This window comes from Chrysemys picta, chromosome 14 (assembly GCF_011386835.1).
Source record: "Chrysemys picta bellii isolate R12L10 chromosome 14, ASM1138683v2, whole genome shotgun sequence".
Taxonomy (NCBI): domain Eukaryota; kingdom Metazoa; phylum Chordata; order Testudines; family Emydidae; genus Chrysemys; species Chrysemys picta.
This window is the reverse complement of record NC_088804.1, coordinates 42,496,517-42,519,450: the sequence shown is the minus strand read 5'-3', so window position 1 is coordinate 42,519,450 and position 22,934 is coordinate 42,496,517. Positions and strand designations below refer to the sequence as shown.

At 58.4% G+C, this 22,934-nt stretch overlaps 1 protein-coding gene across 3 annotated transcripts in view; it reads right to left on the bottom strand.

Moving 5' to 3' along the window:
• The window catches only part of LOC101946109 (B-cadherin-like), a 95,331-nt gene that overhangs the window by 7,580 nt on the left and 64,817 nt on the right, over positions 1-22,934 (bottom strand). For 2 of the 3 annotated variants that reach the window (XM_065567405.1, XM_065567407.1), the window contains exons 3-14: positions 11,974-12,197; positions 10,719-10,862; positions 9,979-10,134; positions 8,859-9,003; positions 7,941-8,116; positions 6,894-7,022; positions 5,893-6,078; positions 4,772-5,016; positions 3,337-3,479; positions 1,935-2,159; positions 871-1,095; positions 472-602 (exon numbers count right to left, since the gene is read on the bottom strand). In XM_065567405.1, coding sequence (XP_065423477.1) covers positions 472-602; positions 871-1,095; positions 1,935-2,159; positions 3,337-3,479; positions 4,772-5,016; positions 5,893-6,078; positions 6,894-7,022; positions 7,941-8,116; positions 8,859-9,003; positions 9,979-10,134; positions 10,719-10,862; positions 11,974-12,197 — 2,129 coding nt within the window. The remainder of the gene's footprint in view (positions 1-471; positions 603-870; positions 1,096-1,934; positions 2,160-3,336; positions 3,480-4,771; positions 5,017-5,892; positions 6,079-6,893; positions 7,023-7,940; positions 8,117-8,858; positions 9,004-9,978; positions 10,135-10,718; positions 10,863-11,973; positions 12,198-22,934) is intronic. The other variant, XM_065567404.1, reaches the window with a different exon arrangement.

Here is a 22,934-nt window from a genome sequence, read left to right as displayed (position 1 = left end):
AGACGCAGCGCAGCTCTGCAGGCCCCGCCCTGCCGTGCATCGGCCGCACGCGCTCAACGCGCCGAGCGAGTCACACTCGGGCTGTCCGAACGGCCTGGCCCACGGCGGAGGGGCTGACGTGGGGGGGGTCCGAGATCTGAGGGGGCAGCTGGCGACCAAGGCCCTGGGTGATGGCGGCGTGCGCGGATTGAGGTGGGATACCGGCAGAGCCAATCATCCCAGCGAGTGGCTGGATCGAGAGGATCCTGGTTTCAGAGCTCGGCAGTGCCACTGACCCACTGTGTGACCTCGGCCAGGCCACCTGAGCCTGGCTGCACCGAGAGAGGCCACCCTGCCTGCATCCGGAGCAGGTCCCTGCGATGCTCTCTGACTGGAGACGTTCAGCGCAGAGCCCCAGCCGCACGCAGGGGAGCCGCGCTGCCCCCCGAGAGCAGGGCCTTCCTGAAGCAACGGCTTCCGAGCTCCACCCACCTGGTCTTCCTCCCCACCGCCCTCCTCGTCGTAGTGATAGACGTTGTCTCGAGTGTCGTCCTCGGGGAGAAGCAAGGGCTCCTTCACCACCTTCCTCTTCCTCACGAAGAGCAGCAACAGCAGCAGCAGGACTAGAAAGAGGGAGTGAAAGCATTGCCGTTATCTGGGGGGTCAGCAACCCGCAGCGCCAGGCCAGGCGCTAGAGCATGGGAGCAGGTCCCCCCGACGCACTGCTCCAGCCAGGGAGCGCTCAGACAACGGCGCACGCTGTGCTGGGAGTCATTTCAGCAGTTGCCGTGAGTCTGAGGTTAAGGCCCTTCGCGACAGTCACTCGCTTGGCAGGCGCGGGAGGCTCTTTGCTCCTCCCCGAGGGGAGGGGACTCCGCCCGCGGTACTCACTCAGCAAGGCAAGTATTCCCCCGAGAATCCCCAGGATGACCGGGATCCCCACGCCGCCCGCGATGGCTGCTCTCTTCTCGCAGTTCCTGGCTTCCCCGTCACAGTCGCACACAATGGCTTTGACAGTCGTCACCTGGGATTTACCCTGGTTGTCCGCCAGCTGCAGGATGATGCTGTAGTCTCCTGGCTCCAGGTATTTGGTAAGCTTTAAGTCCAGACTGACTCCTGGGGGAGAGCAGGATTCAGGGCTCGGGTCAAAAACGCACTCCAGGGAAAGGGACGGGATCCTGGAGGCGGGCAGTCACAGCACCGCTGCAGGACCCCGGCGCGGGGGGAGGCCAAAGCCGCCAGCCCCTCCAGCTGTATGGCTGGACACGCTGCAGAGCAGCCTCCCCGCTGGGAGGGCCTGGCTGTCCGCAAAGCCCAGCTCCTGCGGGGAGGTTTACGGAGCGTGGGGTTCGTGGGGGTGGGGGGGCAGCTAGCAACACTTACAGCTGGCAGTGTGACTGGCCTTGGGGGCATAAGAGGGGTGGAGCTGCTACTGGCTACAACCAGCAGGCCCAGCGGGAGTGGCGAAGCCTGAGTCCCCTCCACACGTTCGGGGTCCTTCCCGGGGGGCTCTACCCTCAGGTACCCGCTGTGGGTTCAGGAGACCAGTAGGGTTGGCTGGCACCTGAAGAGCGGCCCAGCAGACACATGCCTGCTCCAGAGCTCTCACATTCTCCTTCTGAGGAGCGCTGGCTGGGCAGGTTAGTGAGAACGCACCAGGCCCCAGAGGGGACTGAGGTCCCTGCCCCTCGCTCTGCTGGGGGTGGGGGGAGCACAAGCAGTAACTGGAAAGGCCTTATGGCTCCACTAGCCTTTTGGCAAGTCAAACAAAGCAACAAAGAACCGGCGGATGGGCCCAGTTCTACCCCACAGCCCCTGGGCCACCAGCCCAAGTGGGAACGCCAGCGTGGGGTAGCTCCCCCCACAACTGACTGCTCTGAAAGGCCGGGGCGGGTGGACAGCCTGCTTCGCAGCAGGACAAGCCGAGAGGGGCGCACAGCGGCTCAGCCCCTTACCCTGGGCGTTCACAGTTGCTGTCCAGTTGGAGCCGGAGCCGTGCAGCAGGTCCACCTTGAAGGGGCCGGTGTTCGGGGGAAGGTCCGGGTCCACAATATTTAACAACTGGACCACTGGGTTCTGATTGCAGATGTAAAATTCCCGTGGATCTGGCTCTGGCCCATTGTCATTCACATCCTCGAGGGTCAGCACCAAGGTCCCCGTTCCCGTGGCCAACGGCTGCCCTAAGGGAGAGCGACACCACGGCTCAGTGCAGGGGACCCCAGAATCCCACACGCGCCTCTGCTGCCGCCCAGCCGCCTCCCACACCTGGCTGTGTGCACTGCATGGGCAGCTGGGGGAGAACCTTGTGATCAGATGGGCCGGGGCGGGGGGGAGCTGGGCTGATGGCCTTAAACCAGGGGTGGGCAAATTTTTTGGCCCGAGGGCCACATCTGTGTAGGGAAATTGTATGGCAGGTCATGAATGCTCACAAAATTGGGGGTTGGGGTGTGGGAGGGGGTGAGGGCTCTGACTGGGGGTGTGGGCTCTGGGGTGGGGCTGGGGATGAGGGGGTTGGGGTGCAGGAGGGTGCTCCAGACTGGGAGCGAGGGGTCGGAGGGCAGGAGGGGGATCAGGGCTGGAGCAGGGGGATGGGGTGCAGGCTCCGGGTGGCGCTTACCTCAAGCAGCTCCCGGAAGCAGCATCCTGTCCCCCCCCCCGGCTGTGGGAGCTGTAGAGCCAGCACTTGGGGCGGGGGCAGGATGCGTAGCCCCCGGCTGCCCCTATGTGTAGGAACCGGAGGGGAGACATGCCGCTGCTTCCGGAAGCCGCAGAACGGGGCAAGCCCCTGACCCCGCTCCCTGGCAGGAGCTCGAGGGACGAATTAAAAGGTCTGATGGGCTGGAATTGGCCCCCAAACTGTAGTTTGCCCACCCCTGCCTTTAACGGTGCCATGCTTTCGTGAGCATTCCCACAGCTCTGATTTAATCCATCTCTGTCTCTGAGCAGAGTGCAGACCACGTGGGGCCATTCCATTTCCTGTGGCATTAGCCCTGGCGTCCTGGCCACGTCTCAGCTTGGGTAGTTACGTTTTGCCCCAGCAGTGTCCATTGGGCACTATTTTGCCTTGTCCTGTCCCAGAATATTATACAGTGCAGCCAGGGGCTCGTACGCCACTTTCCCCACCGCCGGGGTAGCAGCTCCTGGCTCTCTACTCTGTGGAGCAGTGCAAGGCTTGGGGGAGGAGAGCCGCTGCGGAAGCACAAGGCGAGGGGTTCACTCTTTTCTCTATCCAAACACAGCGTGAAGGCAGCGCTGCTGCCGGAGTCGCGCGTGATCCCTGCCTTACAACCCATCACACAGGCAGTTGCTCGCACAGAGAACAGGGGCCCGAAACAAGAGGAAGCCGCGAGTCTTTACCGGAGTCGACAGCCAGGACTATGGCCTTGTAGGTGCTGTTGACTACGAAGCTCGACTCCCTGTCCAGAGGGAGTTTTGCCGTGATGATGCCATTTTCGGGGTCAATAGCCAGCCACCCGGCAGGGTCGTTCCCCATGCGGTACCTGGAGAGGAGGGCAAGCAGGGATGAGGAGAAAGGTCCAGCATGTGGGGCGGGGGCTGAGCAGGTGGGCAGTGCTCTATGGAAGCGTGAAATGAATTTGCCAGTGAGAGTTTAAGGCTGAAATCTCGCCATTTAGGTTTGCGACTATAAACAACTGGCCCCTTTCATGCTTACATCCGCTGCAGGAGAGGACCGGTCACCACCCTGCCGGGGGCTCTCAGGTGCTTGCTGGGGTTCACTCTCTCTCGCAGACTGCTGGCAGGAATGCAGCCTGTCTCATTTGAGCCCAGAAGGGCTATTTACTTGCCCTCCAGCCAGTGAGAGAGGAAGAGAGGTCCCAAGAGCACGCAGCGTAAAGGGACTGAAGGGAAGAGCTCAGGACAGAGGTGTGGATGGGTAGAGTTGGCCGTGCCTACACTACAAAATTACGTCGACGTTCAGGCAGCGCAGTCATTAAAACACTGTTTCACGTCACACTTGCTCCTTCTGTCAGTGGCAGAAGCACTTAAGTGGGGCACTGACCCCTACAGCCCTGCTGCCCTGGGCCTGACAGCTGGGAGCCTTGCTGCCGGGGGCTGGGGTGTCCAGCGTTGAGCCCCACGCAGAGCTGAGAGCCAACAGGCAATGACACGGTGTCTACACGGACACTACATCGACGAAGCACAACGCCTCTCGCGGAGGTGGAGTTATTAAGTCGGCGTAGTGGGTGACTTACATCGGTGAGAGCTACATGTTAGTGTAGACGCTTACACAGTGAGATGTAAGCTGCCTTACGTCAACCTAACTCTGTAGCGCAGACCCGGCCTTCGTGTCACCAGGCAGCAGCTTGGTTGGCCTGGAGCTGCCGGCGGCTTGGCTGTGCCGCACACGTAGCTACGCCCCTGATCTGCTTGGTTAGCTGGGCAAACACCCAGCTCGGTATATTTCCAGTTACCCAACTTTCAAGCATGAAGGTAGATTGTGCCAAGTTAGGTCTGAGTTTTGGCAGGGCAATCGTACCACTGATCTGCCCGGAGAATTTGCCTTTATTTCCTTTCAAGAGAGCAGATGATTGAGATTTGAGATGATTTCCGATGCAGGAAGGAGGCGTTTGCCAACAATCAGAACCTCCTTAGTGCCTGGCTTTCCCCGGGGCCCATGGGACAGGCCGTGCACAGGCCACATGGTGTTTGCTGTGCAGCATTTCTGGACTGATTTGGGGTGGCCTGAGCAGCTGATGCACAAATCAAGTGGCTGCTGTGAGCTCAGTCCCTGGGGCCTGGCAAGGCTTCTCTGCAGCATTCCCGCCCTTACTTGATTGTCTGCGTCTGGCTCTTATCTGGGTCCCGGGCCGTGTAGGAGGTGACTTGCTGTCCCACAGGCAAGTCCTCTGAGACCACTACGCTTTTGATAGGCGGATCAAAGACTGGGGCTTCGTTCACATCCTCAACGTTCACAGTGACGGTGGCTGTGGAAGTCGGGAGAGGCACGGAGAAGGGAATGTCGTTCGTTGCAGCAACGTGGAGGATGAACTGCCTTTGCACCTCAAAATCCAGGCCCTGGAAAGGATGCAGAGGAAGGAGTCAGCTTTCCAGGAGAGACACAATATAAACCCTGCTAACGCCCGGGAGAATTCCTGGCGTGGAGCAGAACTTGGAACAGCTGGGAGGCTATTCATCCTGCCCTTGGGGGAAGGACACACTAACCCGGCGGCAGAGGAACTCCGCCCATCAGCAGGCTCGCTTCGGGAAGCGCTTCCCCGGGTGCCTTCCGTCCAAGCCCCCCCGAGTGCTCCACACGCACTTGCCCCCATGAGGGAGAACCCTCCTGCCCGCACTGCTCTGAAGCGCTGTGGCAGGATTGCTCAACTCCCAGGCCCCTGGTCCAATCCCCCGACCGCACTCCCGCCCGGCTCTTTGGTGCAGTTCCCCAGGGCCTTAGTGCACCGAGCCCTGTCCCCGATGGCAAGACAACAGCCCCAAACCAGATCTGGAGGGGGGAGGGAGAAATTTGGGAACCTAAAGCCCCGAGTCTGTCCTGCCAAACAGCCCCCGCAAGCAGTGCTGGGAAGAGATTCAGAAAAGTAAGTCTCAGTAGAGCTGGGCCATGGGGGGGTTGAGGCCAAGCCCCTGCGACCCCAGACAGAGCCGTACCTTCCCGGGGAAGGATTCACACGCAGCAGGGCTCTGGGGACCCGAACTGGGAGCTCCCCAGGGCACCCTCTGCTGGGGATCGTGGTCCTGGAGAGTGAGAGCAGTGACAGGCTGAGCTGGGCCGGTTTACGTTCCTGGGGTGAACGCAGGTGCGTACAGGAGGGGGAGGCAGTGCAGCCGAGGACCCCGGGAGACGTCCCCACCGGACTGTAGCATTTTCGAAGTCAGTGACATCAAAGTGGGGTGTGGGAGCGGAGGCGGCGCTGGGTGGGCACCACTCACCTGGGCAGTTTTCAGGAGCCCGTCGTTGTTGTTGGGGTCTGTGGTTATGGTGAAAAAGCCCCCTTCGTTCCCTCTCACGATCTCGTACTTCGCCCGCCAGGCCGGAGAACCCTGCTTGTCCTTGTCCGTCACATGCAGCCTGTCAACCAGCACCCCCGCTTCGTTCTCGGGCACCGTGGCTTGGTACTGCAATAGAAGGGACAGGCTGGATGCAGGGCGCCGCTCTGGCTGGCCGGGTACTGCGCAGTCACCGGAGCACTTCTGGCAGCCCCAGAATCCCATCGGTTTTTAAAACAACAAAGCCTAAGTGTCTGGCTTCTCCACGCAGGGGCAGAGTGCCACTGCTCCAGCTGCTGGGCTCCAAAGGGAACCCCAGCTGGAGAGCCTGGCCCAGAATCACGGGCCTTGCTGTCACAAGTGGCACCTATTTCCAGGGAGCGCCGCTGGACCCAGAGCTGTACACGCTCCTCAAGGGGGCCCGTACATTGGGGGCAGGGGATGGAAAGTTGCACTGAGCGTTCCAGCGACAGAAGCCGTCTGCCCCTGCAGCTGCTATTCCATAACTATACGCCCAGGGCCAGGCTCCACAGCTAGGGGAAATCAGCAATTTCCACTGGCTTCAACGTAGCTACGCCGAGCTAGGATCTGGCTCTCGGCGCACACAGCACGCAGGGCCCCAGCTCCCCCAATGGCTGGCGGTACTTCAGTGAGGTTGATGTTATGTTTGCCTTTCACTCACGTTCCTAAAGGGAGCAAGTTCAGGCAACTTCCAGTTAGAGGCAAATATTTTTGGCACAGAAGAATTTGATTCTCTAACCCCATGGACTAATTCTGCCCCTTTGATTCTTCACCAAGTCTGGGGTTGAGTAATTGGACAGTTTTGTCAGGCATCTAACTAACTCTTTGCACAGATGTAGCTAATGAAATCCGCGGTGTTGGGAGTGGAGCTCCCGACCTGGGTAATGCGAACAGAGATAGAAGCAGACGAGAGATTACGTTACCATGAGGGGGTCGAACACTGGAGCGTTATCGTTGGTGTCGGTGACTTCAATCATTGCTGTGGCTGAGGTAGTAAAACCATCGCCTTGTAAGTCGGCAGCCTGGACAATCAGCGTGTAGTTGGGGGTCGTCTGCAAGCCACAAAAGTCACTTTTGGATTAGCACCCAGAGGAGACGTCAGGCTGGTGCAATACTGGCTGGGGACGGGCTTTGGCAGGCCCCGCCTCTCTTCCTCTCGGGGGAACTTTTATGATTAGTTTCATCGCTGTCAGAGCAGCCAGCAGGTGAGACAGGAGGTGAGAGCTCCTGAACTCAGCTATCAAGCAGCACCACTTTTCTGACTGCAGGTGCCCTCTCTGGGGCGTTTCAGCCACGGAAACCCAGCAATAACAGGTAAGGGAACCTGCTTCTCAATTCAGCAGGCAAGCTGTCATTGTCCCCTCTGCTAAAAGTCAATATTTCACATTGGTAGCCAAGAGCATTTTAAGCATTCACTTTCCTTTTCAGTATCTACAGTGAACAGCTTGGGGGTTTCTGCACATCTATCTGGGCTTGGACAATTAATCAATGACGTCAGTTTCACTTTGTATTTGTTAGAAAGTGGGTTTCCCTTGATCAGTAGACAAGATCCTCTGTTCAATTCCACGGCAACAGCGTGTTTCTACAAAACCCAACGTGGGGCTGAGATTTGATGCATTTAAATTAGCTGAATTGACCGAACACGGCCAAACGATCAGGCCTCTCGTGGGGGGATCAGTTTCTAGCGCTGCAGAGATGCCCGTTGAACCCCCCACTGCCTCCCCGCCAAGCACAATTCACTCAGCCCAAGGGCTGGCCGGGCAGGGGAAGTCTAACGTGGCACAAGCGCCCAGGAGAAACGGAGATAGCGGGAAGTTTGCCAAAGACATCCTGCAGTGTGACACGGCTTGCGCCCGCCACTCCCAATGCGTCTCGGTGCGGAGCTCACCCTTCCGAACCTAGGGCCGTCCACCCGCTCTGTGCAAACGTAACACACGGACATGCCTCCGACCCAACGCTGCGGTACTCACCTCTCTGTCCAGCCCAGTTCCAAGCACACTGATGACGCCAGTCTCTGAGTTGATGGCGAACATCCCGCGGTGGGGTTGTTCAGGTATCTGCTGCAGGATGGAGTAAGTAATGACCCCATTGTAGGTGTTTACACTGTCGTCTGCATCTGTGGCTGTCACTTGCATCACAGAGGTACCTAGGCACGAGTTCAGAGTAACATTATTTTTCTAGTTCTAGGACAAAATGAGATTGGAGACGATTCTCCAGAACATACTGCCAGGAACAATCCCGCCCTGGCCCACCAAGGGGAATGGGGGAAGGTGACTAGATCAACCACCAGGCATTTCCCATCCCTAACGTCTGCCAATTCTTCTCTGCAGTCACCAAGGAAGGGGAATAAGATTGTAAGCGCCTTGGGGCAGCGCAGGCTGAGCCGTCGGCCCAGAGCCATCGATCTCACTGGGGCGATACAAAGACTAAAGCCCTACGAGCGTCTCACAGGTAAACGGACAGCACAATTTGGAGCCACATTTACTGTTACCAAATTAGCTCCTCTGTTCAATTCCAGTTTTCATACCGCCCCCATCAGCAGTATCTGCACCTGCTCCCTGCCAGCCCCAGAGCCTTCTGGGAAGGTAACTGGTCCCCTCCGCGGGTTCTGTAGCGAGGCGGGTGGTCAACCCCAGGGTGCCGACTCTCCTGCAGGATCGGGGGAAGGAACTGCTGGGTTGGAAGGGGAGGGAGAGCCTGCTCCAAGCCCTGCCATCCACACGAGCAGCACGCTCTGGACAAGGCGCGTTTGCTCAGTGGGCAGATTTTAGCCCCTTTGGGTTATTCTGGGATTTAAATTCTTCAAAGCAAAATTAACCCAACACTAAAACAGCCAAATCTCATGACCGGTGTGTCTCAGCCCCCACTAGGGGGCTCTGCTCACGTACCTGGCTTGGCTCCTTCTTCTATGGAGCCTGTGAAGACGCTCTGGGTGAACTGGGGTTTGTTGTCGTTCTGGTCGCTCACGGTGATGATGATCTCCATGGGGTCCTCCACGGGCTGCCCATTCGCAGACACAGCGTGGGAAAAGAGCTGCAAAGCCAGCACAGGGTGTAAGGCACCATCAAACCACCCTGCGAGTCCTGCAGCCGCCTGGCCACGAGCAGCCAGCAGCGCCCGCCAAAGCCAGCCCTGGCTCCGAAAGCAGCGGCCATGCTTGGCTTGTGCGCGGTGTTCCACAAGTCCCTGCACAACAGGAGCCCGAGCCTGGCTGGCTTAGCCAGAGGGGACTTGCCTTCGATTCCCCACCTCCAGCTGCTGGCTGACCATTCCCACTAGGGTCCTGAGTCCACACGGAACACACCCAGCCTGGGGGTCTGCCCAGCTCAGCCTGTGCCCAGGGTCCGGACAGCAGCCTTCAAAGGGCCCATCCAGCTCCCCTCCACACTCGGAGGATAATCACTGCCTGGCCCATGGACAGTGAGGTCCTGTTACCCAGGGAGGGGCCAGTCTGGGCTGTCCCAACCTGTGTGGATTTATGGTTTCTCCTCCCTGCTGGGTCAAACCCCAACATCAGTAATGGACACGGAGCCACCCGCTAGCCCTGCTCTGCCCAGCAGAGACCCACAGGCCCATGACGAGGCATCCAGCCAAGCTTTCGGAGACGGGAGGCGCACACTGAACGTGTCTCCAAGCAGCAGGGGCCCTGCTGAGGCAGCGAGCCGGTGGGGCCCCTCAGCTCCCGCTGCAGCTCTCAGCACCTCGGGGAAAGAACCGGGGCTCAGGGCCAAGTGCTGACGTGACCAAGTGACCAGGGCCGGGCACAGAGCAGGAGGCGGCGCCCAGCTGGGGTCAGCAACTCCTCTCTGGCTTTACTCTGCCAGGCCCCGGGGAAGAGACCGTGAGGGGGAGGTGAGGGAAGCTGCCCTCTGGACCGTGCAGTACAAGAAATGGAGTGAAACCCAGTTCACTGGCGCCTCTGGCCTCTTCCCAGCCACCTCCAAGCTCCAGAAGACATCAGCCCCCGAGAACATGCCCCTGCTCCATCCACGGCACCCAGGGACTCACCGTGTAGTGGCTGATGTCCTCCCTGTCCAGCGGCTTCGTCACCTGCAGCCACCCCGTCTCCCTTTCGATGATGAAGACGCCCACAGGGGGGGTGTCTGCGCCCTGCCCCGTGATGCTGTAGAAAACCTTGATCTCTTTGTCCCTGTTGGATTTGATCTGGTGCCGGAGAACGGGAGGGTCAGCCGGTGGATTCTGAGCACCGGGCCCGCCCCAGCCTGTGCTCCCCTCCCCGTCTGTCCAGAACCCCCCCAGTCCCTGAGAAGCTGTCCCTGACATTCAGGCTCCTACTCACACACACACACCCCACATTTGCCCCATGAGAGGATACGGCCGAGGAGGACAGGCCTGGAAGGAGGGTTTGATGCTACACAAGCCCAGTAGCAGACAAAGGGCTTGGGTGGGTTCTGTTTGTGAACGCTGACAGAGGAGCCGTCCGGGGCGGATGGAGCTTTCCCCACAGCGCCGCGCTGCATGGCCGCCCTGTGGCCGCAAGCTAGGGCACGAGACCCTGGCAATGAAACGGCTCCTCGGCCCGCTGGATGCGCTGGGTGGAACCAGGGTGTCCGATCCCAAGAGCTCTTCCAAACAAATGCCACCCACCCATCTCTCCACGCTCCCCCTCTGCCTTCCACCTACCCCCCGCTGCCGGCTCTCCAAAGAACCCCCCTCCTCACACCCCAACAGCGACACACCCACCACACCGCGCCTGGCTGGGACGCCGGGCCAAAGGCCTCCCCTACCTGAACCAGCTGCTTGGGGAAGGGCCCCCTCTCATTCTCAGGGCAGTTGATTGGAGGGATGACCCAGTCCCTCTTCTGCCTCTTCCGGCTGGGGCGGGACTCTGGGAAGATGAGTATGTCTGCCTGAGCATTGGCAGGGGAGTCCTGCAGGGAGAGACACACGGTTCACAGCGAGGTCCCTGCATTAGACACAAGGCGGCTGGAGGTTTTCACAAACCGTCCGAGATCCAGCTCCACCCGTTACACAGACAAATCCAGACTCTGGTTCCCCACCTTCTGCTAAGGGCTTGAGGAGCCATTGGCTGCGAGCTCTTGCTGGTTCACCACTGGGCTGGGCTGGGCTGGAATCACACGGAACTTCGGCCGGTCCCTTCTATAGCTGGGCATGGCGCTTTGTCACACGGGACCTAACAGGCCCCAGACCAGATTCAGAGCAGCAGCGGCCAGCTCTTTCGACTGCCGCTGCACATTGAGTGGATGTTTCCAGAGAACCATCCACAGCGACTCCAAGATCTCAGTCTTGAGTGGGAACAGCCAATGTAGACCCCATCGTTTGAGATGTGTAGTTGGGATTCTGTTTTCCAATGTGCATTTATCAACACTTTCCTATCCACTTTCTCCACCCCGGTCATGACTGTATAGACCTATGTCATATCCCCTTAGTCGTCTCTTTTCCAACCCGAACAGCCCCCGGCTTTTTAATCCCTCCTCATGCAGAAGTTGTCCCACACACCTAATCAGTTTTGCTGCCCTTTTCTGAACCTTTTCCAATTCCAACAAACCTGTTCTGAGATGGGGCGCCCAGCACTGCACGCAGCATTCCAGGTGTGGGCGCATCAGGGATTTATGTAGTGGCATTAGGATGTTCTCTGGCTCATTATCTAGCCCTTTCCTAGTGGTTCCCACCACCCTGGTCGCTTGCTTGGCAGCCGCCGCACACCGAGCAGAGGTGTTCGGACAACAGCCGCAGTGTCAATCTGAGAGCACAGGAGCCAGAGCTGGAAGAGATCCAAGCTCCTAACTTAGCGCCAATCCTGCCAGGTGCTGAGTGTCCTTCGCTCCCGCTGACGTGCAGCACCAGGCGCTTGCAATTTACAGCCTCCCTTTCACCCCAACCCTCTGCCCTCTAGCGCAGCAGCTCCCTGGCAGGAGACTCGTGAGGGAACACAACGGCCCCCGACGGATACCGCGGCAGACGGGCAGAGCCGGGGCAGACGGGTCGCGTGAGCCAGCCCCGCTGGGCTTGTCGCCATACCGTGTGCCGGTGGTGGCGGTGCCCGTGCCCCTCTCTCTTCACGGTAACCTTGACAGAGTGCTTCTTGCTGGCAGAGTCCCAGGCATGGATGAAAAAGCTCTTTTCGTGCCCGTGGAGCTGGAGGGGACGTTTGACTGAGACGACGCCGTCCGTGTGCACTTTGAAGCGCGTGTCATCCGACAGGTACGCCGTCCGCTTCCTTCCTGCGCAGCCCTCGAAGCTCACTGCAGAAGGGGAGACAGCAAAGCCCGGCAGGAGAAGGGGGTTAGAAACAGAGCCACCTGCCCACCTGCGTATTCCAGTCCCGCCCCGCCAGATACCAGGACAGCCAGCGGCTGGACGTTCCTCTTTCTGGACTAAGCCCCACCCGCGCTAACCCCGCCAGCCAGGGGCCCGTATCTCCCGCGCTGCGCCAGGCTCCGGGGTCCTCGCTCTAGCAGTTAGCAGCCTGCTCCCCTGTTCTGGAGCTCGGAAAGCTGCTGCAGAGAATGTGAAAGGGGACGGACGGGGCGAACGAGGGGGGCTGGTGTTAAAGCCTGAGCTTTGCCAGCCTCCTCGCCCGTAGCAGTGGGCTGAGGGCAGGAGGTTTCACTGAGCTGCCACCCACCAAGCGCAGGAGAACCCGGCTCCTTCGTAGCACCGATCTGCGAGTCTGCGAGCAGCTCAGAGGCCAGGCCACAGCAGTGCAGAACATCTGGACTCAGGGACAAGGGCCATTACTAACCCATTAGCCACTACGCGGCTCCCCAGCCACAAAGCCTTAGCAACTCGGCCTCTTCCGAGGGCAGGGAGAGACCGCAGGGTTCAGTGCCCGCTAGCACCGGGCGGGGGGGGGTCGTTAGCGAGGTTCTCAGACTGCAGGGATACGGTGGTTGAGGAACGAGGCTGGGCTATCACTCAAAATGGAGGTGACTGGGACGCAGGGCCAGCTCCAGGCACCAGCTTAACAAGCAGGTGCTTGGGGCGGCCCAGGGAGAGGGGCGGCACCTGTGGCAATTCGGGGGCGGCAGGTCCCTCACTCCCTCTAGGAGCGAAGGACCTGCCACTGAACTGCCGCCAATCGCTGGGTTGTGGTTTTTTTTTTTTTTCCCCCAATTGCTGCCGCCGATCGCGGCTTTTATTTTTTTTTTTGCTTGGGGCAGCAGAAATGCTGGAGCCGGCCCTGCTGGGACGTGAACTCTACCCTGGAGTACTGGGGGCGGGGGGAGTGGTGACCTGCGTATTCACGGAGTCTTCCATGTACACACCAACGGCGAGCTGTACGGTCCATCACCCCCTGGGAAACCCAGCCAGGAAAGTGCTGCAGCCAGGCCTCAGAGGCTGCGACCCAGCCGCTTCGCACTCGAGTTAAAGCAGATGCTGCCCAAGGAAGGGCTGCTTTGGAGCGAGGTTGCCTGACCTGAGATCTCAGACATTACAGACGCCATTGGCAGCTTTCTCGAGGGAGACGCGTCCCCCTGTAGTCTTCAGGCGCCATAACATCCCACCCCATCCTACCTGCTTCTAACCAAAGCTACAGACCCAGCTGCCAATAGCTAACCCCCCGCCCCCACCCCGGGATCCGGTACAGGCCCAGAACTGACGGTAACGGTCAGTGAGTCTCTCCGGCTCTAGCTGAGGTACCAGTCTCAGGCAGAGGGCGCCCGTGCTCCAGTTTCCTTGGCCCTGGGGACAGCGGCACCTTTGCCAAAGCAAACAAGCAAAGTTTTCCTGAAACAGCAACGCTGGGCTCTGGGAACTGCCCTGCTGGGCTCTGGGAACTGCCATGGTCTCCTCGGGGGCTGGTGTAAAATGGTTTCACTTGGGGTGAGAGATTTATGGTGGGTTTGGTGGGGCCCACGCTGGGACTATCCGGTAACGAGCTCTGCAGGTCCAGCCACCCAGCGCTGCGGGCCCAGGCTGGAAGGGGATTCCCGTAGCTCACAGCCCAGGAGCCGCTGGAGGGGTTTGCTGCACCCGCCCCTCGAAATCAGACCCTGACCAGAGCATCAACAACATTTTTTACGCGGGTGGTGGTAGTGGGGGGGAGACAGGAGGGCAGCTTCTGTTCCAGACCCCACATATCCTGCATTTATTAATGCAAGTCCCAACTATGGGGGGGGATGGTAGCTTCCCCATGCCTGATCCATGCTGAATGCAGGCTTCCCTCCCCTCCCCTCTGCCCCCCGCACAGCAGGGAGTCCCAGGTGCCGTCTAAGCTCAGGGCTCATAGCAGCCCCACTGCTTTGTCATCACAGCTCCAAGCTAAGCAGGAAATGGCTGCGGGTCCCCACGCCCTCCCCTCCCCCAGGAAGCGGGGTGATTAACCTGGGAAGGGATGGGAAGGTCTGGAATGCGGATGCTCCCGCTCAGGCAACCATCCCAAGTGGTTACAACTAACGTAGGTGAGACCCACCTGCCCCTTCCCGGGGGCCAGCCCCCCAGAGCGCCGACCGGGCAAGGGGCTCCTCGCCCCAGCTCCCGGATCTCACCCCGAGGAAGTGAAGCGTTGCCTAATCAGTCTTCCGCCCCCCGCCCCCGGCAGAGCCCATCCCAGCTCGTGCACTAGGTTATTAATGCTCTGCACGGGGGGGGCGGGGGGGGCCAGTCAAAGCTTTCACAGCACAGCCCTGCTTTAATGGCCTCTCTGGCTCTCCTTGCTAGGCCTGCCAGCTCCGAACAGGGAGCAGTTCGGGGGGGCAGCTCCACAACCCACAGCCCCCAGCTGGAGAAGCGACATGGCCGGCTCCCACACGGGGAGAGCCAGCGCCCCTCCGATGTGGGTAACCTCCCATTGCTGGCCCCTGCTCAGCACGGCTGTACAGCGGGGGGGGGAGGGTGTATCCTAGCAGGGCCCGGACAATCGACAGTGCAGCCTTCCTAGGAACACGCCATTAACGCAAGAGCCTCTGAGGTGCGGAGGGGGCCGCTGGCTCCGCGGGTAGCTGAGTGCCCCCCGCAATCACAGCAAGCGCTGCAGGCACTTCCCAGGCAGCCGCGGCCGAGGCGCCCTTCGCCGCCCGGCTCCCAATCACACAGCAGCACAACTTCCGAACCTTTCGCCCAGAGGCTTCTCGGGCCGTGACGTGTCAGATCAAGAGCAGCCAATACCCCAAAGGGCTGCATGTGCGGGGGGGGGGGGGGGGGGGGATGCAGCAAAGTTCATAGGGGGTGGAACTAGGGTCCTGGGGGTCCGGCCACACCCCCGGCTTGAAGTGGTTTCCAGCATACGCAGGGTTTACAGTTTGATTCAATGGCTCTCAGCTCCCCCACTGTACAAATTGCTCCAGTACCTGGCAAAGTTATGGAAAATCTTTGAAGAGACCCCCTACTCCGCTATCTGAACAGGAGATTTCCTTTCTCCCTGTTCTCCTGCTGAAGAAGAGGGGCCTTCGGTATCTGCCCTCTTTCCCCCACACAAGCCATGACTAACAGGCGCCTGCATCAGGGAAGGAAGACGGGCTGGTTTTAAACAGGACTTTGACCACAGAACCGCTCCTAGGGCGTGTAAAAGTGCTACGTTCACTGTCCCATCCACCAGCCCCAGAGGGCACAGCGGAAACGCATGCAATGCTCTCCTCTGTCCACACTTACCGTAGCACGAGTCCCACGCCCGTGGAAGTGGTTTTGTTTGCTTCTCATGAGCAATGTACAATGGGAAATGTTTCTCCGTCTCTTAACACCTAACCCATTGGTTCTCAAACTGGGGGTCGGGAGCTCGTGTTAAGGGGGTGGCTGGGGCTCGCTTAGATGTGATGGGGCCTGGGAGTGAAGCCTAAGCTGCATTGCCTGGGGGCAAAGTCCTTGAGCTTCAGCTTTGGCCCCCCTGCCTGGGGCAGAGGGGCTTGGGCTTTGCCCCCCCGGGTCAGCAAGGCCCAGGCTTCAGTCCCCCCTCCAGGGTCACATAGTAATTTTTGTTATCTGAAGGGGTTGTGGTGCGATGAAGTTTGAGAACCCCTCAGCCCTGGAGAGGGTCTCGCCTCCTTAGGCGGCAGATCCCTTAGCAGACAAGTGGTCTCGCTGGCCACCAGCACCGAGGCAGGTCACTCTCCGTGCATGTTCCCAGAGACCTGTTACACAGCAGGTACACACGTGGCAGCTGGCTGGATACATGAACGGAAAGGTGCTTGCCCCAATCCCCCCCACCATCACCACCTTCCCAACCACAGCAGGCTACAGTCGGTGCTATTTTGGGTAATAGCCCAAGGCCAGTTCCCTCCCACTAAGTATTAGAAACAAACAAGTGTTGGGAAGTTCAGTGTCAACCCATGTTGCCAGGAACCAAAAAGCTTCTCGGTTAGAACCGTGACACCAAGGCAGGGAGTGGAGCGATTTTGGCAGAAACCAGCGTGGGACGTTTTGATTCCAAGCAAAGGCTTTTGGCTGTGTTGTGTGTTGTAAAAGCCTCATTTTGTCATGCAGAAGAGTTAGCTAGATGGCCAGACACCCTGATCAGGGTTAGAGAGCGTGCAGTTCTTCTATCACACAGGAACGGTGGGTGGAGCAGTTTGCCCGTACCTGGCTTGTCTACACCCAGACTTCCTAAACACCGGATTCGTTAAACTGAGGCAAACCCCTGGGGGAAACTCCTCTGGTTTAAAACTGGTGATAGTGGTTGAGCTTGAGCCCATAGGTTTATCACTGAAAGTTACACAGATAAGCCAGATTTAAACCCCAGGAGCATCTACCCACAGATGCACCCATTTAACCCATCTCGCCTTTCGTTAAACCAGTGCCGGTGCGGTGCGTGAGCAGACCAGGCCTTCACACAAGTGACTGTCTCCGCACGCACTGAATGGACTGACCGCCCCTGAAGGCCTCTGCCACCAGCCCTGGATCAGTCTGTCCTCGGCTCACCTGGGAACGGGGCATTTTCCTTAGGGGAGCGGTGCCTCTGCCTGACTTTGGCAGGGGCGGAGGGATCAGTCAGCGTTCTGCACTGGAAGCTGATCAGCTGCAGGGGCAGCACCCAGATCTCAGGGGAGTTCCTGTTACCAATTCTCTACCCTTACCATGGCCTGCAAGTCAGTATCCCCAGAACGTCCATCCTATGGGCTCTGCGGGGTCACCGCACTTGTCTGGAGACAGGCCTAGAAGCTAAAGGAGGCCCAGACCAAAACGCCCTTAGAAGGCAGCTCAGGCAGTCCTGGATTGACACCATCACTCCGCCAAGTGCTTTGTAAGAGTCCGCTTTGAAAGACAACAAAGACCTAAGCCCCTTCGAGCAGGGCTCAGTTCTCCCGCCCTCGCTCTCCCGGAGTAGCTCCCCTGGCTCAGTGAGAAAGGGGAGCAGGATCTGGCCCATGGCTATTGGGAACCAGGTCAGGCCCCAGCATGAGAATCCAATTGTCAGTGAAACCAGGGAGTCCACGGCCACCCACCAAGCCAGCCACTGCAGAGCTTGGGTTCACCCAGATTCTTGTTGTGCTTGACAGAAGAGCCAGGACCCAGTTGGGTTGTGCACTTCCCCACTTGGCCCCGTTGGGGGAAGAACCCCAGCCCGGGGGTTTCAAGGGAAGGCTCTGGGGGAGGAAGACGCATTCCACTTCAGGGGTGTATGCACCTTGCATCCCCTTTGCTTTAACTGCTACTGGGCAGAGAGAAAGTCAGTGGAGAGCATAGCAGCCATTCCATTCATCATAACGGGCCCTGAGCAGATCTTAAATCGCACCGCCAGCTCAGGGTGCGTTATGTAAATGGAGGAAGGCAGCTAAACTCCTTCTCTAATGTACTGTTTGCGTCTGCCATTGCTCATGCACAACTTGCTGATCCACCCTGGAGTCAGAGCTCTTACCCAGCACACCTGGAGGTGTAAACAGGCGTCTGCCCTTGTGAAGCGCTGACACCTGGGAGCTCGGTAATCACAAAGAACTGCTCCCAGGGATCAAGAGAATGAAGAATTTTCCATGATGCACTGAGTGGACAAAGTCACACTTCTGCCTGAACTGAATCACTTCTGTAAGGAGTAACCCCCGAGATCCCATCACTGACAGAGCAGAGCAAAGCACTCTTGTTTCCCAGGGTTTTAGTACTTGGTGCATTTAGCCGCAATTTGTACAGAGTCAGGTTTATTTCTTCCCCTGTAGATTGTGTTCTTTCCCCGCCCCCTGGGCAGCGGCAGAGAAGAGCAAGGTTGTGTTTGTTTTGTTAAAGAGCAAACTGTGGACTGGGGGGAGGAGACTCTCGGGCAGGTGTACCATTGAAACCACTTTTAACTCATTCTTTGCAATTGACTAAATTCCCAGCTGATGGGCTCCTTTGAGCAAAAGCAAACAACCAGAGGATTAAATCTACACCCTGCCAATTTCACCCGGTCTCTTCTCCCACCCAGAAAGCTGAATTCTGCTCAGTATCCATGCGCCATTCGCACTCAGAGGATGGCGGTCAAGCCAAGCCCACCGCCAGGCTAGCTAAAGGAAAACTCTTTGAAGCCATTAGAATCACATCGTTCCAATTCATTACAAAACGTAGGATGTCTCGTCATCTCCTCCAGCAGCAATTTGCTGTTGAGGTATCCAAACCTAGCCTTCCACCCCTGAGCAGCACCGTTAGTCTGCACCTTGCAAGAGGCTTCTTCCATGGGCAGTGGGTGAACCCCTGGCTTGGGGAGGCTAGCCTCCCAGCCCCACCCTTCCACCCGAGGCCCCGTCCCTTCTGCACCCACCAGAGCCCACACACACACACACACGCACACACCCTGAGCTTGTCCCCCGTAATGAAGTAGAGCTGACTGCGAAAGCCTTGAAGCAAACCAGCCAATGCCATGTCAGCATATTGCCTTGATGGAACACCCTGGAAACAGACACCAAGGCTGGGGAGCATGCAAAGGCGGCTTTAGCCATGAGAGTGTCTCCAGCAGCTGGGCTCAAAGTGCTGTGAACCCCAGAACCCTCGCTGCACCACGCCCACAGGGTGCAGGGCTGCCCTCTGCGGTGCACTGGGCAATTCCCAGGACGAACCGGCACTCCGAAAATGGCACCTTCCTTTCTCTGAGAGCGGCGGGGTGTCCTCACAGTGCCTCTCGTTGCTGGGAAGCTGCGTGTGGGTAGGAATGGCCTACTGCGTGTGCCGTGGCCAGTGTTAATGTGGGTGGTTGGAGCTGCGGCGCCCCACCCCAGAAGGGAGGGGGCTGTTTTCAAACGCCGCGCCAGGACGCCGGGTGTGAGCACCGGGGTTAGGAAGGGTCAGGCAAAGGAGCAATTCATTCGAACCCGTGCTGGTGTCGCCACTGGCGGCCTCCAGCTCAGCTGCCTCCTGCGTGCGGCTCTCAGAGCAGAGGAAGTTTCCCAGTAACGTCGGGTCTGAACCAGCTTATCAGGAAACACGGCACCAGTGGCGGGGCCATTCACTCCGCGCAAAGGAACAGCCCCGAGAGGGTCTGTGCTCCTTCAGCCTGGCTCTGCGCCCCACACCCTGCTCACCGCACTGAACACTCATTCCACGGTGCGGCTTCTTCCTGGCAACCTGAGGAAACTCTGCTGGGTACAGCAGGGGCTCGAACAAACATTTTGTAGTTATAAAAACACCAAACATCTTAATCCAGTGAAAAGTGCGGAGAAGTGCCTGGGATGCCCAGACCTCCTCTGAAGAACTGGGACTGTCTGGTGGTGAGACAAGGACACGGTCACTTTACCCAGAGGTAGCTGCATTCCAGAGACGTGCACAGGGACTCTGTCCAATGAGCACACATTTTATTGGGTTTCCATAGCACCGAGATACAAAACGGACTCATCATTTAATACCTTTGTCACTCCTGGTCACAAGAGCTCCCACGGTCACTAACTAGGAAGAGCACAGTCCAGTTCAGAATTTTTCCAATGTGAAAAATAATCATGAGTTTTTGTATTGCCAGCATCTCCCCCAGGTTGTTTTTTTTAACCCCAGATGATGGGATAAATGATCTCCTGGGTCCCCCTTAGTGATCTGGAACAGAGTTTAGTCGTAACTAAAAAGCAGGACAGTCGTTCTTTAGATTTCAAATACCGATTTTCCAGAGGCAGGCTCAGGAATAAACCAGGGAGTCACTGGTAAGTTCCAGCCAGCAGCACCTTTCATTTGTGTTCATGGCTGTTTCCAAAGTGTTTCCATTTTAGGGAACGCTCATCAAAGATGCATGAAATCTTCTCAATTCACGCTACAGAGTTTGCAAAACTCTGGGATCCAGCACAATACCAAGGCAAGATTAGAATACTGAGACACTTGCCACCTTTTCTATCACATAACGCGAAGTTGAGTTAGTCTGTGGCTGTGTTTAAGGCTGTCTTAAACCCGTAAGAGGGATGGGAGGTGGGAAGTGAAGGATTTCCCCCACAGAAATCACAGGCTAAGTAGGAAAGTCCCTAAATTTCATTTCATTTTCATTTCAATCCAGTCTCAGAATGACTCGCACACCTGTTCTTCCTGCAATAAACCTTCTGGGGGAGATTAAGGCAACAGCCACGTTAGGCAAAGTCTCAGAGCTGCCCTCCCACTCAAGTCCACGTCCTCACTCTGCCCATTCCTACCCACGTGCCAGTGAGGGGCAGCATGGTCACATGGCAGGGCTGCCCAGAAGATTCATGGGGCCTGGGGCAAAGCAATTTCGGGGGCCCCTTCCAGAAAAAAAGTTGCAATACTATAGAATACTATATTCTCGTGGGGGCCCCTGTGGGGCCCAGGGCCTGGGGCAAATTCCTCCCCTTGCCCCCGCCCCCCTCCCTCCCGGGCAGCCCTGTCACACAGACAGGGGACATGAGGTTCCATTCCTGGCTCAGCCACAGACTGGCTGGGTGACCTTGGCCAGGTAACTCGCTTGCTGGGCGTCTGTCTCTCCCCCACCCCCACCCCCTCATTTGCAGACCGGGGAGAGCCTGGAGGCGAAAAGTGCCCAGGCTCAGTGTCCTATAGGCCCAGGCTAAGCACAGAGCGAAGTGGAGAGTTACAGACTGCCAACCCCTGAACAGCGCCCAGGCACCGCGGTGGCAGGGGCCTTTCCTCCAGTCCAGGGGAACGGGGTGGGACGCCCCTTTGGAGGGGCTAGTGCTGCTCATACTCCTAGAGAGAGAAGAGACGAGATGCTCTCCTTCTCCCCTCTGCACGCTGGCTCCCCAGCACCCCTGCTCTGGGCCAGGAGGCTGTGCCTAGGAGTGGGCTGCAGAAAATCTCCCCTTAGCACAAGAAAAGAGAGAGGACCACCCCTGGCTCCGGTGCCACTCTGAATGGAGCTCGGCTTGACTCTTGTTTTTAATTGGAGAGAAGCAGCCGCCAAACCTGTTTCTCCAGGAGGCCTGGCTGGAAAGAACGTGCATTCCTGCCCAGCCACGCCCAGGCAGCACACAGCAGGGTTCACTTTTACCCTGGCCTTGCAGCTTCCTCCTCCCACAGGACAGGTGCTTGGAAGCTATGGAGCGATCCTCGCACAGCACAGGAGCCCAACCCAGGCACCGTCAGGGCACTGGGTTGAGGTTCATTTCCCCCCAACTCACTTGCCTGCTCTGGCGCCCAGGGAACAAACAGACGGAGAATTCGCCAGCTCAGTTAGAAACTCCTGTAACTCAACTCTGCAGAGACTGAGCAGCTCTCACTAAGAGCTGGGGCCAGACGCAAAGCTGAGGGGTTGTGTAGACACAGGCACGGCAGCGCCAACGTCTCCCGCATGGGTGACCTGTGCGACGTCGCGGTGATCACCCACGCCTTTTGCCTGCTGACATGTCCCGACGCCAAGGTGAGGAACATTGCGGCGAACGCCCTGCGTGATGCGACAGAGAAGCGGATCAGCAGAGCCCCCTTGAACCAAGATATCGCCACCTTCCTGAGCGGCTCCCTGGATGGGTAGTTCGGGCGGGACGGGCGCGACATCGCTTCACTCTGGTCCCACACTCGCAACTCCACGCGTCGCCTGGGGAAGCGCATCGGCTGCGAGGAGCTGGGAGTCCAGGTGCTGCGGATCAGGTTGGACGACAACACCATCGTCACCCCGTCAGCCAGGGGCTGCTGGAGAGGACTCTGAAGGCCGCCATCCGCTCACTGTACGTGGAAACCCTGAAGCGTAAACCGGACCAGGATAAAGCCTTTGAGTTGCCCAGCAAGTGGGACGCCAGCAACCACTTCCTCGCCGGGGGCGGCTTCACCCGTTTCGCCGACTGGGGGTTCATCCACTGTGCCCGGCTCAACTGCGTCCCGCTCAACGGAGCCGTCCGCCACGGGAACCGAGACAAGCGTTGCAGGAAGTGCGGCTACCCCAACGAGACCCTGCCCCACGTCTTGTGCAGCTGAAAACCCCACTCCAGAGCCTGGCAACTGCGCCACAACGCCATCCAGAACCGCCTGGTGAAAGCCATCGCGCCACGCCTAGGGGAGATCTCCGTGAACTGCACCATCGCTGGTACTGACAGCCAGCTACGACCTGACGTGGTCGTCACCAACGAGGCCCAGAAAAAGATCATTCTCGTCGACGTCACGGTCTCCTTTGAGAACAGGACCCCGGCATTTTGCGAAGCCTGAGCTCGTAATCTGGAAAAGTACGCCCCCCTTGGCTGACACCCTGAGAGCGAAGGGCTCTGAGGTGCAGATGGACGTCCTCATTATCGGAGCCCTGGGCGCCTGGGACCCCTGCAACGAGCGTGTGCTGCGGACCTGCGGGATCGGTCGACGCTACGCACGTCTCATGCGGCGCCTCATGGTCTCAGACGCCTTCCAATGGTCCAGGGACATCTACAGCGAGCACATCACCGGCCACCGACAGTACCAGGAGGCGTGAGTCAGAGTGACATCGTTCTCCCACTACGAGAAAGGGACCAAGTGACCTTCTCCGTTGGATCATATGAACTGGAACCATAAAGTCCCTGAACATTAAATCTCACCAAATGAGGGTCAATCCATCCTCATCATCATATCCACTCATTATAATCCACACCCGAACATAGCCACTTTATGAACTTCATACCCTCATATCTCAATGTCTGTACTTTGACCCATCAACCTTTTACCCCCAATCGGGGATA